An 18991-nucleotide genomic window follows, 5' to 3' on the forward strand; every position below is an offset into this window, starting at 1 on the left:
CAAGACCACGCAGTGTAGCAGTGACAAGATCAGGATCAGAGATATGTTGCTTAATCGCAGCAAGAGAATCAGCAAGAATCTTGACCTGTTGAAGATATTCAGTAATCGACTTGCTACCTTTCTTGATGCCGAGAAGTTGAAACTGAGTGGTGGCTGCATTGGCAATGGATTTCTAAGAAAAGTGTCGATGTTGAAGGCAGTCCCACACAACCTTGGAAGATTCCTGCCCAACAACCATGGCAAGGATGGGCTCGTAAAGAGTAGACGTCAAATAACTCATAACAAGTTGATCTTTTTGGAACCAAGATGTATAAGCTGGATTAACCAAAAGATCAGTAGCAGGAGCAGTGGAAGGGATGGTTTTAGGAGGAGCCGTAGAAGAACCATCTATATAATGCCATAAATCATGACCAATGAGAAATGATCGCATTTGAGTCGACCAAAGGAGATAGTTGGAGTCTGTAAGTTTGAGGAAGGAGGCGACATTAGGACCTGAGGGATAAGAGGAATCAAAAGTCAACATGGTGAGATATTGGCGTGAAGAGGAGGAGGCATGCAGCTAGGGTTTGAAGCTAGGGTTGGAAAAGAAAGAAAAATTAGATTTGAGGTGTGGTTAGACTAGTTGCTCTGATACCATGTGAGCAAACTATTTTCATTAATTCACAAAGTAATTTACAAGAGGTATTTATAATACACATGTACAAGGGATTGACTTGAGTCCAAAGTAATACAATCTTAACATATAAGAAACCTAACTGGGCTAGGAACCTAATTCTACAACATGTCGTTCACTAACAAGTTTGAATGGTGGGGTGTGAAAGCTTTGAATATGTTTAAGAATTTGAGTCCTAAATGGTTTACTGTGCACATAACATAAATGGATTTGAAGTTGCTTCAAATTTTACAACTTGAGATGTTGAGATGTTGTAGCCTGGTGAGGTTGGTGAAAGTAGTTGTAGATTATTAGAGTTCCGGTCCCAAATCATAGATGGGTCTCTTTCCTATGTCAGAACATTAATTTTTTTGTATATATATATATGTATATTTTTTTTTTCTTTTGAGGTGTTAATTCTTTAACCATTAGATTGTGTTATAGTGATGTGGCAGCTTTGTATTGAAAGTCAAGTAGATCCTAACACCCAAAATCCAAGCAGACGATCCATGTCCATTCATAAGTTGAAGACATGTCAATACTCTATGGATGAAACAAAGTAATAAATTAAAAAAAAACTAAAAATTCAATTAAAAATAAATAAACCAAAAACGCCCAAACCCTCCCTCACCCATTGCAACCACCCACCACCTCTCCTCCCTTCCTTCTCACCAGTCGACTCTACCTTCCCTTCGGTCAACAATCCATTTTCTTTCTATTTCTCACCACCCTTTACTTATCTCTTTCTTCTCCACTTTATTCCTCTTTCTGTCTCTATCCCGTTAATTTTCTTGTAGAGAGGGGGAAAGAGGGGGAAAGAGAGGGAAAGAAAGGGGCACGTGATGGAGTAAATTAGAACTTTTTTAGGTCAAAAGAAATTGATGAAATTCAAAAATTGGAGCACAATTAAAATAATTAGTAATCTACAATACCAAAATTGAGATAATTGAAACTATAGGTAGCTTAGTGGAATTTGACCCAAATTATATGTACTAAAATTGCAATTTGGCATTTTTCTTCTTGGTAACTATGATTTTAGTCATTGTGTTTGACCTGCAATCAATATTCAATATACTAATTAAACAGCGGACAAAGTAAGATGTAGGCTTATTATTGCAACAAATTACAAATTCAAGTGGCAATATGGTTTGATTTGTTTTTTCTGTGAAAATGTGAAACCATCCTAAATTCCCAATAGTCTAGGGGCATAAAGGTAATTTTATTTTAATAAACTAAGAGGGCTATTATTTGAACACCCTTATTCCTCTCCCTGCACATCTTTTTCTCAACTCACACACTTTTTTTTGTTTTTAATTTATTCAATTTCTCGATACACACCCCTAAAATTTTTAAAATACCCTTATTACACAATAAAAAAAACAAAAACCTAGCATAGCCCCCGACCCCACCACTCGTCGCCTTTGTTGACAGCTGTCTAACCTACCGGCTTCCCTTTCCTTTTTCTCTCTCCCTCTCTATATCTTTCCCTCTCTCTCTTACCTCTTCTTTCTATCTCTCTCTCTTCTTTCCTTTATCCCTCTCTCTGGTCTGTTGCAACATAGTAGAGAGAGAGGGACATAGGAGATAAAAGAAAGAGACAGAGAGGGAATGAGAGAGGGGTAGAGAGAGGGAGAGAGAGAATGAGGGATAGATAAAGGAAGGGAGGGCAGTGGGAGGTGGGGTCAAGACTTCAGGTGGTTAGGTTGGGGTAGGTTGTCCTTTATGGTTATTTGAGTTTGGGCTCAAACTGTAATTTTATTATATAAAAGAGAGGGGTGTGTAATGAGAGAAAAATGAGTGTTTATATAGCAATTCTCAGTAATAAAATAACTAGAAATTTTTTTAAATAGAATTGGGGTGTAAAGAGTAGTTAGGGTACATAGAAGAGAAAAAGAGTAATTCTATTTAGACCTAATTTATTTATTTTTATCCCCAACACACTCTTTACACCCAACTCTAAAATTAAAATTATAAAACTATTTCTATAGCAACACCCAACACCACCTAAATAACTGTGGCCAGAGAGTCAAATAGGTCGGGAAGAAAGAATCTGAGGTTGGGTCGGACGACATACATCTTGAAAGGAAGGTTCATTCTTTGAATCCGATGGTGACTTTTGTTCCACTGATATCGTCAAGCTTGGACATGGTGCAACAAGAAGAGAATTAGCAGAATAGGATAAAGAATTTTTTATTATCATCTACCTTCCTACCCCACCCACCGGCCTAATCCTGAATCTACTTTAGACTAGCTTTACATTACGAATACCACTGGGGGAGTTCGAGGGAAGAATTATATTCTTAATTTGTGTTTGGGCTACAATACTATGAATCCTAACTGTTTCATGTTGGATTTAAACAAAATGGGGAGAGTTTCGAAAAAATAAAAAATTTGTATTTTGTTCGACACTAGTGAATTGAACACTCCAGACGCCACCATACCAAACTGGTTTAGGAACATTCGACGTGGAACAATCGAAAAATTATTTTTGAAAATTTTGGGGAAGCGTTCGACTAATGACTACTAAATGTCCTTCTTTATATTCGGTGGCTTGTGACCAAACGTCACTCAACGTCTTCAGCCTTGGTGTGCCGAACGTCACTCAATATGTTCGGACCTAGTGTGCCTAACATATCCCGATTCTAGTTTTTAAAAGTAAGAACTTTTTTCGTTAAAACTCGAAAGAATGATTGGACACTTTATTTGAAGATGCCCAAAGCGCGATTTGAGCATTTGTTTGTTGATATTACACATATTTGCATCAATATACAAAGTGTTTTAGTGAATTTAATTTTTTGTTAGAGTTGAGTGGGGAGGATAAATGATGTTGGTTATAAAGTGGTTTTAGATTGGGTATAAAGATGATCAAAGACAGAGCCACAGCTAGACTAGTGTCCATGGCCCCCCACCGTTTATGGTTCCCTTTAATATATTACAAATCCCTCTTAATAGAATAATTAGTATGTAATTATATCATGATAAATTTAATAGTGGCCCCTCCTCTTTGATTTTTAAATACACATAGTTGCCCCTCATTCTCTTATAAATTTTAAATTAAAGGTCACTCAATCAATTTTAGGTATAGTTTAAAGGATAAAAACGTTTTTAGTCTGGTTTCAAAACCACATACAATATTTAGTGCTTGTGTTTTATGTTATTTGCAATATATGACAATTTTAACAATTTCAATTTTTGTTTGAAAATTAAATTGAATGTTACATACATGAAATTTTGTCATTTTTTAGTAAAACTTGCGAGTTTATACAAGCTAGTTATTAGTTTTAATTTGAAAAATTTTTCATGTTGGGTTATAAAATATCCTAAAATTGCAAACAATGTAAAACAAATACCGAATTTTAAAACCACATAAACTAAATATATTTTTGGCGTAAAACTGGGAAACCAAAAATGTTTATTTCCTATATTATAATTACAGTAATGCTACACTTACCACATTTTTATACCACAATTTCATACCATCTCACATGGCATTCATACATTGGACACTAAAAATTAAAAAATAAAACCTAAAAAAGAAAAAGGAAATATCATTCCAGTAAAGTAATAACACATCAAGTGGGATACAAATGTGGGAAAAAAAATGTGGGACAACTAGCATTATTGTTATAATTATAAGGCTTGTTATTCTATTTGCCTGAACATAGTTCAAATTCTCACTTTTATCCCCTGACTTTTTTTTTTTGGTCTCAAGTTACCCCTAACGCTATGCTCACTGTCTCACTTAACTCGATTTCGTCAAATCCACCGTTACCCCTGCTGTGATTTTGCAGCCACCACCATCTGCAATCTTCACCATCTACAACCCCTCCCTCACCACCATCTGCATCGGCCAGACTCACCACCAACACCAGCCGGCAGCCCCACTACAGCACCGACCTCCCATCTGCCCAAGACTTCACTGAAGTCACCTTAAACGGCGTCATCTGAGTCCTCCCTTCCAATGCCACCCCGACTAGACCCGCTCTACCCAAACCCCAGTCCCATTCAACCTCGGCAACCGACACCACCCCTATTGGGACCCACTTCAACTTGTTGGTAGGGAAGATGGCGATCTAAGAACTCCAAACCAGAACCAACTTTCTCAACCAAAGCTGGCAGCCCATCTTTGGCCGATGCAGATGGTGGGGGTGGGTGCATTGCCAATCGGGAATGGAGGGTGGGGGTGAGTGCAAGGAGGAAAATTTCGTTTTTTTAGGAGGTGGAGATTTTATAAAAATACCAAGATATTTTCGTTCAAAATTCTCCAAATTTCGGCGAAAATATCGCATGAGGGTGGGATTTCTAGGTATGAGGGCGGTTTTCTTCTTTCTTCATGATGTTTTTTGGTTTCAACACCACCAATTCGATTGTTGACCACCAGATCCGTTGGTCTGCAAGAGTTAGGGGTGGGCATTTATTATCGAAATATCGAAACTGAACCCGTACCATACTGTACCGTGTCAATTTTATACAAAAAAACAATATCGATTACATACCGTACCGATACCGTACCATACCAATTATAAATTGGTATGATATAGGTATGAAACTTTCAATACCGTAATATACCGTACCGTACCAAATTATATTTAATTTAATTATTTAATATTTTTTTAATTAGGTGTTGCCATATTAGTGGCTATTTGGGCAAAGAGAAATGAAAAATAGTGTAGACTGTTTGGTGATGTTGCAGCCTGCAAGTACTAACTAAGTAGTGTTTATTGTTTTTAATAACTACTATTGTGTATTTGTCTTGGTTGTTTGTAATAAGCCATAAGGCTAAAGTACTAACTACCATTGTGTATTTGTGTTGACTACTTGTAATAACTAATAAGCCATAAGGCTTAAGTACTACTATTGTTTTTGACTGTTTGTACTTTGTAATAAGCCATAAGGCTTAATTATTTTGGCTTTGAGGACTGTCAGGTTGGGTTTTGTTTTATCTTTTGGTTGGGAAAAAATATTTCTTGTTTGTAAGTTGTAACTGAATAACTCAGTGCACACTGCATTCTATTCTATGTTATTATTGTTTGTGATTTCTAATTCTATACAACCAAATATTTACAATGTAAAGTTAGACAATTACTAGCAAATGATTGACAATTAATATGTAAGAATAAAAGTGCAAGGAATTATGGTATGGTACCAGTTTTAAAAATGTCAATACCGTACCGAATAATAATTTCGGTATGGGGCTCATACCGTCCCATACCGTACCGTGCCCACCCCTAGCATGAGTAATGGATAGCAATAACATTAATCAGTGGGTAGCAACAACATTAATGGATAGCCCGCAAGCACAACGTACATCCTTTCCATGTGGTTGTCTTAGACTCTTAATGGATAGCAATTAAGTTCTATTAATCAGTGGGTTTAGGAGAGAGATGAACGGTGAGAGAGAAAGATGAGGTTGGGGAGAGAGAGGAAGTTCTGTTAATCAGTGGGTTTCAGAGAGAGATGAACGGCGAGAGACAGAGATATGAGAGAGATGATGTCTGGTGTGTGTGTGGCGGCTGGAAGAGAGAATGACATATAAATTTTCGGTTTGAGTTTCTTTTATACTAAACCCTAGTTGGTGAAAAGACTAAAATACCCCTCAACCTTCGTTTGTCTGCAACTCCAAAACACGTTTCGTATGCATCTACACGCTCGTTGACCCGAGACCTTTCCAACAAGACTAAAATCAAGACTGAGCCTTTCCTAATTTTTATTGTTCTTTAATGGCACGTTGTAATCACTTAAAATCAAAATAACTCACCAAAATTAACTTCAAGGTTCGAAAAACGTTCTATAAAATCTCGTGAGCTCGTCTCAATAAATCTTATTTTTCTACGACTTCAAATTCATTTATTGTCATCCAAAATTCCTCAAAAAAATTCTAAATTTCTAATATCTCCAAATTAACAAGATAATTATCAATAAATCACTATTTACTCCAAAATAAATTATAAATTAACTTTTTCGAGATCTCACAATCTATTTGGATTGTGTTTGGTTATTGGGTTAAGGGGTTTAGAAAATAATAATACATGTCATTTTCTTATTTGTCCACATATGTTTTAAGGACAATTGGATTCAAAATGATTAAATATCCCTTAAAAAGTGGTCATTTTTATGTAATTGTTAATTAATGAACTATTTTTATTTAACAGTATTTTCCTCTAACACGCATTATATTTATCTTATTGAATACTTATTTAATTCATGATTTAATATTGTAATATAAATAAATTTGAGATGTTATTATATAATTATTAATTAGTGACCCAATTTTTTAACAGTATTTGCTTCCAGCGCGCATTATATTAACCTTATATCACATAAAACCTATTATATAATTTGGTTTCTTTAATGTTTTTTTTATCAATGTAGTAGATAATATGTTAAATAAAAATATGGTCAAGTTTCATTAAAAATTTATGTATTTTGATAGCAATTTATGTTGTTTTTGTCTAATTTTGTCGAAATCGAAATTTTTGCAAAACTTTTCTCGAAACTGAAATTTTACTCTTTGGGTGAGTGTTTGATTATTATTTTTTTTTGTAATTTTTTATTAAAATTTGAATTTTTTAATATATTAATGTTTTAAAATAATATTTAATTAATTTTTCTGCATACATGCATGCCACGTAAGTATTTTTAGTGAGAGATATTGACGAATTTGACGGATCGGATTAAATGAGATACGAAGTATAACGTCATGGATAATTTGAGACAAAAAAAATCAGGGGTGAAGTGAGAATTTGAACAATGTTAAGAGGTAAATAGAATAATAATAAATGGGAAAAAGGCTGAGACAACCCAAAATTTTGACATTATTTTTGGGTCACCAACTTTGGGTATAATTGTAGGACAAGGCGGCCTTAGCAATTGCTGTTTCGGTTTCGGGCAAAACGTCGTTCTTTGACGTCAATCAGAGGCGTTGCTGAGGAGTGAGGAGTGAGGAGTGAAGACAGAAAGCGAGATTTGGCAATTGGCACTCAGGAACTCTTGCAGGGATGCCTGTAAAGAGGGAGCCCTGCAAATACTTTCAGCGCGGCAGGTCCTCTCTCTCTCTCTCTCTCTCTCTCTCTCTCTCTCTCTCGCTTAGTCTTAGTCGGTCGTTGTTTCAACTGTTCAGGGTAGTCCACGCTTTAATGATTAAAGTTTAATCTTTTATTTCAATAATCAGTTTCTACATGCTCTTTTATAAAACCCTCAATTAGTTAATCAAAGGCCATCGTTTAGGACATAGGAGGACATTTATAAATCTATTAACATAAGAATGGCTGCCCAATTTGGTTGAACATTCCCGCAGGCCGCAATATCATCATCAAGTTCAAATACAAAAGCTCAAGGCCTTGACTGGTTTGGTTGTATCAATTAGAGTTGTATTGACTTGATCGGTTTTTAGCAAGTTCAAACTAGATGTCCAAAGAGATGATTGACAGAGGACATTGATCCTTTGGCTTTTGAACAGCCACAGTGTACTATTACTGGGTTTATGAATTTTTTAATCTTGGACGATTCCATAGGTAAAGTACTGGAGGACTAATCAATGAGTTAATTAGGCCGCCTCTCCAATGGCTAGCTTCTATTTTTCTTTCATTTACTTTTCTTACTCATTTTGATGAGGACCTTATGCGTCCCCTTTCATAATATTTTTTCTCCTTTCATGTTCACTGGGCTATCACATGTTTAACTTTCTGTTAGGTTGACTATCTTCGATCAATTATTAGAATAAGAATTTGTTGATTTATAATATCTTGCTCTTGAAGTTGTTGAACTAATTAACAACTTATCCGTGAAAACTGTCTTTACAAGGAAAGGGTGCCCATGCATTTATGCATTTCACATTCCAAAGGTAATCAGGTGTTGTGAGGATATGCTAACACTTCCCCTTAGCCCTAGGGCTAGAGACTCTAACCCTCCATGCCGGATTCAAGATATGACGATCCCAATCCATGAGTAGAACTTGTTCATGAAAGCTCACTTACACTGAAAGGGTGCCCTTGCGTTTTTATACTGCACATTTCAGAAGTACCTAGATAATGCGGGACTGTGCTAACCTAAGTCACTTGTTTTGCTGATACTTGGTCTCATTCATTCAAAGTTCTTTCTCCCAATTGTTTTTGTTTATATTTTATTTTGCCTCTATTTTCCATTTCATCACATAGTTGATCGGTTATGCACTAGCTGTGTATTTGTTCCAAAGCATAAAATGTGCTTGTTTTGTGCTTACATGATACTCTGTTATATAATTATTCACCTTGTCTCTTTCAGCTGTCATTTTGGAGATAGGTGTAAATATCTTCATGTGACTCAGCAACAGCCAAAGTCCAATAGCTTTGGATTTGGTTTGCAATCTGGCTCAGACCAACAGCAAAAGTCCAATCCTTACGGATTTGGTGTTCATAACAACTCTCAGTTAAAAGGAGCAGCTGATTTTGGTTCCAAACAGAACCAGTTCAAGGTTTATTTCCTTATTAGATTTGTACCTATGATTGAAAAAAAAAGTCTTTGTTATCGTAACTAAGACATTTCCATCATCGTTGACAATGAGATTTACAGTAGACAAGATTTTTTAAAAATTTTCTCAAGTTAACAAACTGAAAGCTCTCAATGCATCAATTAATGCTAAAAAGAATTTCATAATCTTGTGGTTACTACTGAAGTTGGTTTTGTAATTTTCTTAAGTTAACAATCTGAAAACTCTCCATGCATCATCTAATGGTAATAAAGAATTATCATAATATTATGCTTATCTCTGATGGAAATCTACTTGTGCTCAGCCTTTTGAAAACAAATGGACTCGTGTCTCTTCGGCAACTGGTAGTGCTGCCTCTTCATCTCGGAAATCTGATAGCCAGTCCCAGGCAGCAAATCATAAGTAAGTTATTGCCTGATGGTGTATGATCTCTCTGTTTTCTGATTCAGCACTTAAGTACACGTATCTAACCACATGTGAATCCTTGTATCTGAAGGTGCACAGATCCTGAGTCTTGCAGAAGTATAATTAATGAAGATTTGGAGCATGAGAGGCCACTTTGGAAGCTTACATGTTATGGTCACTGGAAAAAGTATGTTTAAGTAATTTGCATTTAAAGTTTTTCAACTTCTGTTCACTTGTGTAATGACTTGGTATTTGAATTTCTTAGAAAAAAAAATTAAACATATTTATTAATATATAAAAACCATAAATGGCTTCTGGATTATCCCTTTTTAGCAGCTCTAATTTGTGTCGAGCATGACTTCTGACCCTCAAAACTTTATTTGATGGCATTGTTTCTCAATTTATTTATTTATTTATTTTTGCAATGCAATCTAAGGTTTTGGCAGTATGACCAGTGGTAAAACCAAGTTTTCCATGGGAGTTATGGATGATTCAGGAAGTATGATACTTTTAGAGTCATTGTAAACTAATTAATAGTACTTCTTGTTATTTGGTAGCTTATATCTTGTTGCTTAGTGTAGAAAATTTCTGTCTTTGAAGCTGTATAATAAAGGGTTTTCTTTTTATTTTGTTTATAGGTATTTTGTTCATTTCGTTTCAAATTTTCATTGAGCCTTCCTCTGGCCATTTGTTTGCTTGTCTTTATATTTTAAAGCCCCCTTTAATCTAAAGATTTATAATATATTTGATAACAGTGAGAAAGTGGGAAAGTAATGCACATTAGAGAATAGGAAATTCATGTTGTGATCATAGACGATAGAATCAATTCAGTGGCTTTACTGATACTAATTATTCACAATTTTAATTGGTCAGATTTAGTATAAAAATTATTCACAATTACTCACATTGGAATTTCCAATTGCTTGGGTGAATGAGAGAGAGAAGAAGAAGAAGAAGAAGAAGAAGAAGAAAATATATTTTATTAATCTTTTATTTACAGGGCATAATCTTTTATTAAAAAAAGCTAAACAAAAATTTGAAGGAGAAACATAATTTTCTTTATGTTTTATTTTTAGGGCATAATCTTTTATTAAAAAAATTACAGGGCATAATCACTTTTCTATGTCTATGAATTTCAGGCTACATAATTTTTGTTCCTTTTCATGAAATGATGGAAATTAATTGGGCTATCCAACCATGCACTAAGTTTTGGATTCATTTTTTTGCAGTTCTCCTTGTGACATTGTTGGCGATATTAGTTACGAAGAATTGAGGGCAGCAGCATATGACGATGCTAAGCGTGGGTTGAACTTGCAGTCGATAGTAAGATAATATACCACAATTAGCTCTTCTATAATTGAATGCTCACATGTATCTATAGTTATGTTTGTGTGTCATTGAATTTCACCTCATGCATGTGTCATTGAACTGCACCTCATGCATGCTTCCATACAAGTTGGAGGGAATGCCTGCAATTTTGTAACCTAATCAATAAATCAAAGGTATGTTTCAGACTAGATAAGAGACACCAAGAAGAGAACAATAAAAAGATAAAGGCTAGGATAATAAAAGTTCAACGCCACGTTTGGTACGCTGGACTGTGTTGGACTGGACTATTCTTATGGATTGTGCTGGATAGTGTTGGACTGGAGTAAGCTGGACTAAGTGTTATCTTGTGTTTGGTGCTGTATCGGATTAGGAAGTTGGATAAACTAACACACACTGTCATCTGTTTGGTGCATGACCGGACTATGCTATAATTACTTTTAATTTTTAAATTAATAAAAAAATTTAATTATCTATTTTTTACTTTCTTTTGTTCTCATTTACATTTTTTTTTTCTTTTATATTTTTATTACATTGTGCCCCACACCCACTTACAAAAAACATTCATCATTTTTTTTCTTTTTACTTCTCCCTTTTTATTTCTTTGCGCATGCGCACAGCCCACAAGGCTGCCTTCCCTTTTTTTTTTTTCCATTCTTTCTTCTTCTCTCTTCTTCCTCTCTGTTTTTTTTTTCTTTCTTCTTGGTTTTCACCCGAGTTCCTCCCCCTCCCTCAGATTATTTTTTTTCTTCTTTTCTCCTTCCTTCCTTTCTTTCCTTCCGTTTCCTGCACACACTCCCCCTCCCTCAGCTTTGGGAGGTCGATCGGCATGCGGGTCGATCGAAGCAGCAGCCCACCCATCTTCAGACCTGGCTCCGGACCACATCACGGCGATCTGAAGGATGCTTCAATCTGTTTCGCCAAATGGGTCTAATGGGTTGCTTGTTTGTATTTGGGATTTTGGTTTGTTTTGTATTTTCTGATTGATGAGAAGATACTTGGATACTCTTTTGTATTTTCTGATTGATTTATGTGAATTCCTTACATTGGATTGCTTGTTTGTATCTGGGATTACATTGGTTCGACTGAGAGAGCTAGAAATTAAGTTTGGAGATGACGAGATTGCAGACAGACAGGCTTCACTCTCGCTGTCTCACACCGTGCTATAGAAGGATGTCTCACGGACCGTGCTATATAAGGATGTCTAAGTGGGTGTTTTAAGAAAAACTGGTGCTATGCAATCCCACTTAAACTAGCACCGTGTGATACCAAACACAGTATAGAGGTGATATTTAACACAATCCTAACTAACACAGTAAAACAAACGTGGCCCAAGAGTCTTATGCAATTGTACCTTTAGCCTTTCTTATAAGAAGATAAATGGAAATGATATCTTGATAGCAATTGCGTACTGGCTTCCCTTTTCTTTTTCTTTCTCTGTATGACCTTACATGTCATGATCAGCATCACATACAATAGCGATTCCTTGCAGCTTGTTTAAGCAGATATGAACATAAGGAATATGAGCTAATCTTTTGGCTTTTTTTTTTGTCTTCCAAAATACACAAACAAAGAAGTGAAGAACAGAATTTATTCTTCTCTTGTGGTTTCTTTTCCAAACTGACAATGACAGCTTTGATTAACATTCAATTTTCATTCATTTGAATTCTTCATTAAGGGTTATGGCTCAACAATTAAAGGCTAGTTAAAGAGTCAAGAATAAAGAAATCCTTATCCATTCAGGCATGGTTAGTGGCTGCAGCTACTTCACAGTGGTTGTTTGGTTCTTGAATTTGGCTTGGAGAAATAGAATTTAAGACCAGGTGCTAGATCAGTTTCTGCAGAGAGTAAATTGCCAGAATTGAAATGCAACCTTTATGATAGTGTGGGAAACAATACTTGGTGGGCCTTAGTTTTGGAAGTTTACTAGGTTTACCATTTTCAAAAAGAATAAAAAAAAAAAAAAAAAAAAAAAAAAAAGCCCTGGCTTCTGTGTTGCTGTTTTATGTTAAAATTGCACTTATGATTGTTGTCCAAAGTAATAAGAAATATGAGAATGGTGGTATTGCATTATATTCTAATTAAAATTGTGTTGCTCATAAACGCATTCTGTACAGGTTGAAAGAGAGAGAAATTTACTCAATAGCAAGTTGGTTGAGTTTGAGAACCTTCGCAAGTCCCCTGCAGTTCCACTGAACTCTACTCTTGCCAGCCCAAACCCTTTCCCTTCAGCTAGTCCAAATGCATTCTTGCAGACTGCACAAAATAGTGCTCCTCCTTCAGTTTCGAGCTTTAGCCAATTGGGGACATCCCTCAACGTTGGGTTTGGACCAAGGCAAGTGTCACTTCTCATATTTAAACTACATAGGTCAATAATTGTTGAAGATATTTATTAATTTCCTGAAATGCTGTTTCCATGATTTTTGTTGGACTTTATAAACCTCCACTGCAATTCTTTCTCAGGCCATCTGCACCATCAAATAATGGTTTTGCACCGCCGAACCCTTTTGCTAATTCTAGCCAGACTTCAAGTGGATTTGGGACAAACAATTTTCCATCTGGAAACGTTGGTAAGGTTTTTTTATTTTTATGTTTTTTTCACATGCATTTCAATAATACCATTTCTATGGAGGTGTGTGATTTTGGGTCTCATGTGATCTGTTTGGTTGGAAAGGAATAAGAGGTTATGAGGTCGAGGGGGAGGGGGAGGATGTGAATATACATTGGGATATAATTAAATCCTTAGCTTCTCTTTGGGCATCTTTATCTAAACATTTTAGAGATATTTGATTTCGTCGTTTTTTAGGTTCTTGCTTGACAATGTTTATGGGATTTGATGGACTTTCTCATTCATCCTAAATGTATCTTTTTTTTTTTTTTTTTTTTTTTTTTCATATTGTGTTTCTTGTAAAAAAAAATGTTGATACCATTACTTTTTGCATGCCTTTTGTGTTTGTTCTGACTGTAATATGGTAGGTTCATTTGGCAGCCAATTTCCTGTCAGTACACATGGAAGTTTTCTTACCTCCAGTACAGGATTCAGTAACACTGGTGTGGTGAGACCTGAAAGCAACCCATTTTCTACTTTAGCAGTGTCGGCACAAATTCCTAGTGCAACAAGTAACCAGTCACCCATTCTTACAGATGGGCCTAACTCTGCTTCAAACACACTTGGACAAGTAACTACGGAAGTTCAGTTGGTGTAAGTTTGTGGAAAAAATTTCTCTTATATTTTATATCTTTTAGAAATAAGTCTTATTTGTTCGATTGTTTTTGGAATGAAGAAAGCAGTTGATGATAATCTTATCCATCTGTGAATTCTTATCCAACACAGGAGACTGTTTGCGACATTGATAAACGCGTATTCATTCTACAACCTGTATTTACAGTTCAACTATACGTGGCCTTAATTTCCATCTAAATAATGGAATCTGAACTCTTTTCCCAAATGACTTGAGTTCCTACCACTGCCCAGCCCTTTTTAAAGCCATACTATCCACTAGATCTTAATAGTCACATCATTCCCAACAAATTCTCTGTTGTAGCACTCTCTTTCTTACCTGATTGCTGCTTGGACTTTTCATTTTACTACCATTACCCTAGATGCTAGTGACAAGGAGAGGAGAGATAGGACTAAGAGGACTAATAGGGAGGCAAAATCGCAATAATATTCTTATCAAGCAGTTTGCTGAGGCCTAATAAATAGGTCTATTTATAGAGGCCAGTCCAAATTAGAAAGGAAGCAATTGAATCAAATAATAACATACTTAAAATCCCCATAATAATGGAAGCCATATCAAATCATACCAAAATAGGAAGGTTTCAAAAGAAGCATAAACTACTCCTAAATAAAATAAGAGAGAGATAGAGAAGGAAGGGAGAGAAGAAGAGGACTAAGAGGGAGGCAAAATTACAATAATATCTTGATCCCATCATTAGCAGTCTGCTGAACCCAAATACATGGACCTATTTATAGAGGCCAGTGCAAAGTAAAAAGAAACTTAAATAAAATCAAATAACATCATAATTAGAATCCGTAGAATAACGGAAACCAAATATAATCATATAAAAATAGTAATATTTAGGTAGTAAGTCTTGTTAGGATTTCCATTAGGTAGCCTGCATTTGGAGATCCTGCGGAGACTTATTAGCTAGCTTGCATCTCTTGATTGAGAGGGAGTGTACTGTAACTACTGTTTGTTGTGCAATTGGTTTTTTTTTTTGTTTTCTTTTATAAGACAGATTACTTGTCCATCTCTTCTTGTACCCTCTTTATACCTTCTCTATAAAAGTTTTGTTTGTTATTACGGGTAATTTTCTCTTACCAAATAGTCTGGCAACAAAAATTTGTTATGTTGCTAGATTGTGAATTTAGACCACACATTCAGTCAATAGTCAACCTATCCAATGATCTAAATTCACAGTATTGTTGTCGGACTGTGATGTGAATCTAGACCACACATTCCGGCAAGAATTAACCTAAACAATGGTCCATATTCACAGTCTGTCTCTGGTAACATAGGCATCTTAAGTTTCTAGATGATATTATCTCTAGCAAGAGAAGATTTCCATATATATGTGTGTGTGTGTGTATATATATATATATATACTGCCTGCATCTCATAGATTATCCAAGCACTTTCACTGCATCATGCATTATAAGTATTCTCATGTAGATTTTTCTTTTATCATTTTATCTTGAACATGATATGTTATTCTTCCTTAAATTTCCACCACCTTGTTTTTGGGTATCTGTATCCTCAAATTACTTCTCTCATATATTAGTAGTCTCCTCCTGTACAATTATCTCTGTACGTTGAACTTTGTAATTTACTTATATTTATCTTTAGCTTTTTGTTGATTCTACAGAAATAATATGCAAAGAGAAAAGATTTCTGGGGACACAAATATTTGGTTGAAAAAGGAATGGACTCCTGGAGAGGTAATAAGCTAGCATTTTATATACTGTTGATGCATGACTTAAAATAATAAATAATAAGAAATAGTGGCATGATTTGAAATATTAGGGGGGTGTCCATAACTCGGATTTTAATGGATTTTAAAAGTCCAACAAAATCTGGGTGTTCTCAGTTAGGATTTTAATGGATTCCATAGAAATCTAGGTGTCCCTAACTTGGACTTTAATCGATTTCTCTTAAAAACTCATGAATTTCATTAAGTGATGAATTTTGGTGGATTTGGATGGATTTTATTTACATAACAAAGGCCATGGGAATTCCAGCCAATTCCCCTTGGATTTTGATGGATTCTATGAAATCTGCAAATTCTTTAAAATCCATTAAAATTCCAGTTGGGGACACTCCCTTTAGTTTTGTTAATACTTGTCTTCTTCCCTTAACTCTTTCTCCTTTTTCTCTTCATATCATGGGACATCTATTAATGTATAAAGTACTTCCTTTACTGAGTCAACGATTATTAGATAATATTCTTAATTTATTGTATTGAGAATTATAACTCAAAAAATGAAAAAGAAAAAGAAAAAGAAAAGATAGTGAAAAAATACTAGTAAGATGAATATTCTCTTCCTTAAAACTGTAAATGACTGTTGATTATTCCAAAGCATGATATGAACATGGTAAAAGATAGATTTTCCAATTTTATTTTTGTTTCTTTCTCCACAGATTCCGGAAGAAGCACCGGCAGATGCATTGGTTGACCTGTGAGTTGTAGCAGTAGTTGTTTATGAGCAGTACAAGCACAGCACTTATTCATTTCACTTGCAAGGTGGCTAAACCACTATCCCCTTGCAAAATGCTAATTAGGCGTCTCAAATTTTGAGAGTAGGGAGAGGTTAAGGAAAGGGGAGGGCTACCTCCAGCTATGTGGCCCAACTTTTGGACTAAAACTCAAAGGAGAGGAAAGGAATTCATGTTTGCATATATATGAAGAAATATGTCTTTTGCTTTGCATGTCGGATTTTTGGAATTTGTACAACTGCAAATATCTACCTATTTTGTAAACACGACCGGGTCCAACATTTCTGCCTCTACACTTACGCTCCACACTTGTTCTATTAAAAGTTTTTGACAAGCATCTTAAAAAGCGCTTTAAATCCTCATATAAGTTCTCTGTCTGTAATTACAAAGACTATAATCCATGTGTTTATTGTGTCTCTTTCAGGCTCCCGTTGCTAGTTGTTGGTACTTTTGTTTGTTGGCCCTTTGGCTTAGGCCTCTAGTTTACCCACAAAAATTGTTGTATACATTCTTCAAATGTTAAGTACTCTTTATGAGTTGTTTGTTTGAATCGGGCTGCATCTACAAACAAAATAGTCAATAGGCTAAAAGTTTTAGTAAATATGTATGCAGATACATATTGATACATATTTAAACTCCCCAAATTGGGGTTAGACACATTCATATTGATACATATTTAAACTCCCCACATTCATGGCCAAAAAAAAAAAAAAAAAAAAGAAACTCCCCACATTCAGGGTTACACATACACCTCCCCTCCTCATGTCCTTAGTTTAACTTTAAAAGGTTTAGGGCATGTTTACCTCAAGGAAATGGGAATGAGGGAATGTGAATGATTCTTATTCTCGTGTTTACTAATATTTAAGAATCATTCACATTTTCATTCATGTGTTTACTTAATAGTTGGGAATGGGAATGATTCTCATTTTCATGTTTACTAAACTTGGAGGGGAAAGGAAATGCAAGTGGGGCCCACCAAAATCCCGATTTGAATAATGTTTATATAGTTATAAAGAGAAGATGTATAGCTTTAAAATAAGTATATGTTTTCTGAATTTGGATGAGATTTGATAGAGTAAAAGCCGATCAAATTTGAGAAAACAAATCTAGACTTTTATTGAACAAGTGGAATAATTAGTGGACCAAAACATAACTTAAAAAAATCGTAAACTAAAATTAAATTAGTTATAAAATAAGTGGACTAAATTTGTAATTTTCTCTTGTGTAAAATAATCCAATTAAATGTATACATTTTTTATTCTCAGCTCCAAAACTAAACTTTTTTCTACACTTTTTAGACCAAAACACCATTTTAGTCACCAACTGGTCGACATGGCAGCACTCTTTCAAATAAAAAATTGACTTTAACAAAAATGTAAAAAAAAAAAAGTAGAAAAAAAATAAACATGATGAATCGATTACAGCACCACCATATGTCGACCATTTGTTGATTATGTGTTGACCATAATATCAATGTTAGCCATTTGTCCACCATTGAAATTTCATATATGCAACAAAAAACTCATTGAAATTTCAAATCTAGATCATGATTGGAGTTCTTTTGGTTTTTTTTTTTTATCCTTTGAGCAAAACACAAATCACTAGTCTTACTCCTATGCCAACTATGATATTAATAATCTTCACATAAAATTTTACGGACATTTACAACATTAATTTTGGGTAAACTTGTCTTTTTAAGCAAAAAAAAAAAATGAAAAAATAAAAACTTATCTTTTTAGTCATCCAGCCATTATGGTACATATGAAATTACAGAATTAAACTTATTTTTCAACATAAAATCCCTAATCCTCATATAGGATAACTATCTATTATGAGATTTGGTGTTGGCTCTAAAAAGATTCTTGGATAAAAATTTTCAATGCCAAATGGACCGTCAATTTCTAAATTTGTACTTATCGCTCCATAAGGCAATTTGATTAAAGTTGCTATGCATAATTTAAGGGTAATGAATGCCATGCAAGTTGAAGTAATGACACTTTATGAAGGACTTCATTAGGATATAAGTAATAGAGTCCATTAATTATAAGGTACTAACAAAATTATAATTTAATCAAAACCACTCAAATCAAATAATTTTCTTACAGCTCATCTTCCATTAAATTTAAGGTACTCACAACCCAACCAAAAGCATTCAAGCTTACAAATTTAATTTTAAGGTAACATCATCCTACCAACAACGACAAATTTAATTTTCAACTTATACACACCACACACACACGACAGGGGGGTTTGATTAGGTTGAAACACACACACACACAGTTTTCAATTTTCACTACAGTTTCAGTTTCACTCGCAGTTTCAGTTATGGAGAATACTTTTATAAAATCGTAGTTTTAGTTGTATGATGCACTTAACAAACTCAAAAAATCGTAGTTTTAGTTCACATTTTCAGTTCATTTGTTT

At 34.7% G+C, this 18991-nt stretch overlaps 1 protein-coding gene across 2 annotated transcripts; it reads left to right on the forward strand.

The window, feature by feature from the left end:
* The first annotated feature begins 7482 nt into the window (after positions 1 to 7482).
* On the forward strand, positions 7483 to 17065 carry LOC147292296 (Zinc finger C-x8-C-x5-C-x3-H type family protein). 2 transcript variants are annotated; one of them, XM_086232717.1, is made up of 10 exons: positions 7504 to 7694; positions 8915 to 9104; positions 9424 to 9521; positions 9616 to 9711; positions 10754 to 10847; positions 12968 to 13185; positions 13314 to 13420; positions 13827 to 14052; positions 15720 to 15792; positions 16493 to 17065. In XM_086232717.1, exons 1-10 carry the CDS (start codon positions 7651 to 7653, stop codon positions 16532 to 16534), a joined length of 1188 nt encoding a protein of 395 aa, XP_086088843.1. In that variant the 5' UTR covers positions 7504 to 7650; the 3' UTR covers positions 16535 to 17065. The 2 variants fall into 2 exon arrangements, with proteins under 2 accessions (XP_086088844.1, XP_086088843.1); XM_086232718.1 differs by lacking the exons at positions 15720 to 15792; positions 16493 to 17065 and having other exon boundaries at positions 7483 to 7694; positions 13827 to 13906; positions 13995 to 14052.
* Positions 17066 to 18991: the final 1926 nt, after the last annotated feature.

This window comes from Dryas octopetala, chromosome 2, assembly GCF_963921425.1.
Source record: "Dryas octopetala chromosome 2, drDryOcto1.1, whole genome shotgun sequence".
Lineage (NCBI taxonomy): Eukaryota > Viridiplantae > Streptophyta > Magnoliopsida > Rosales > Rosaceae > Dryas > Dryas octopetala.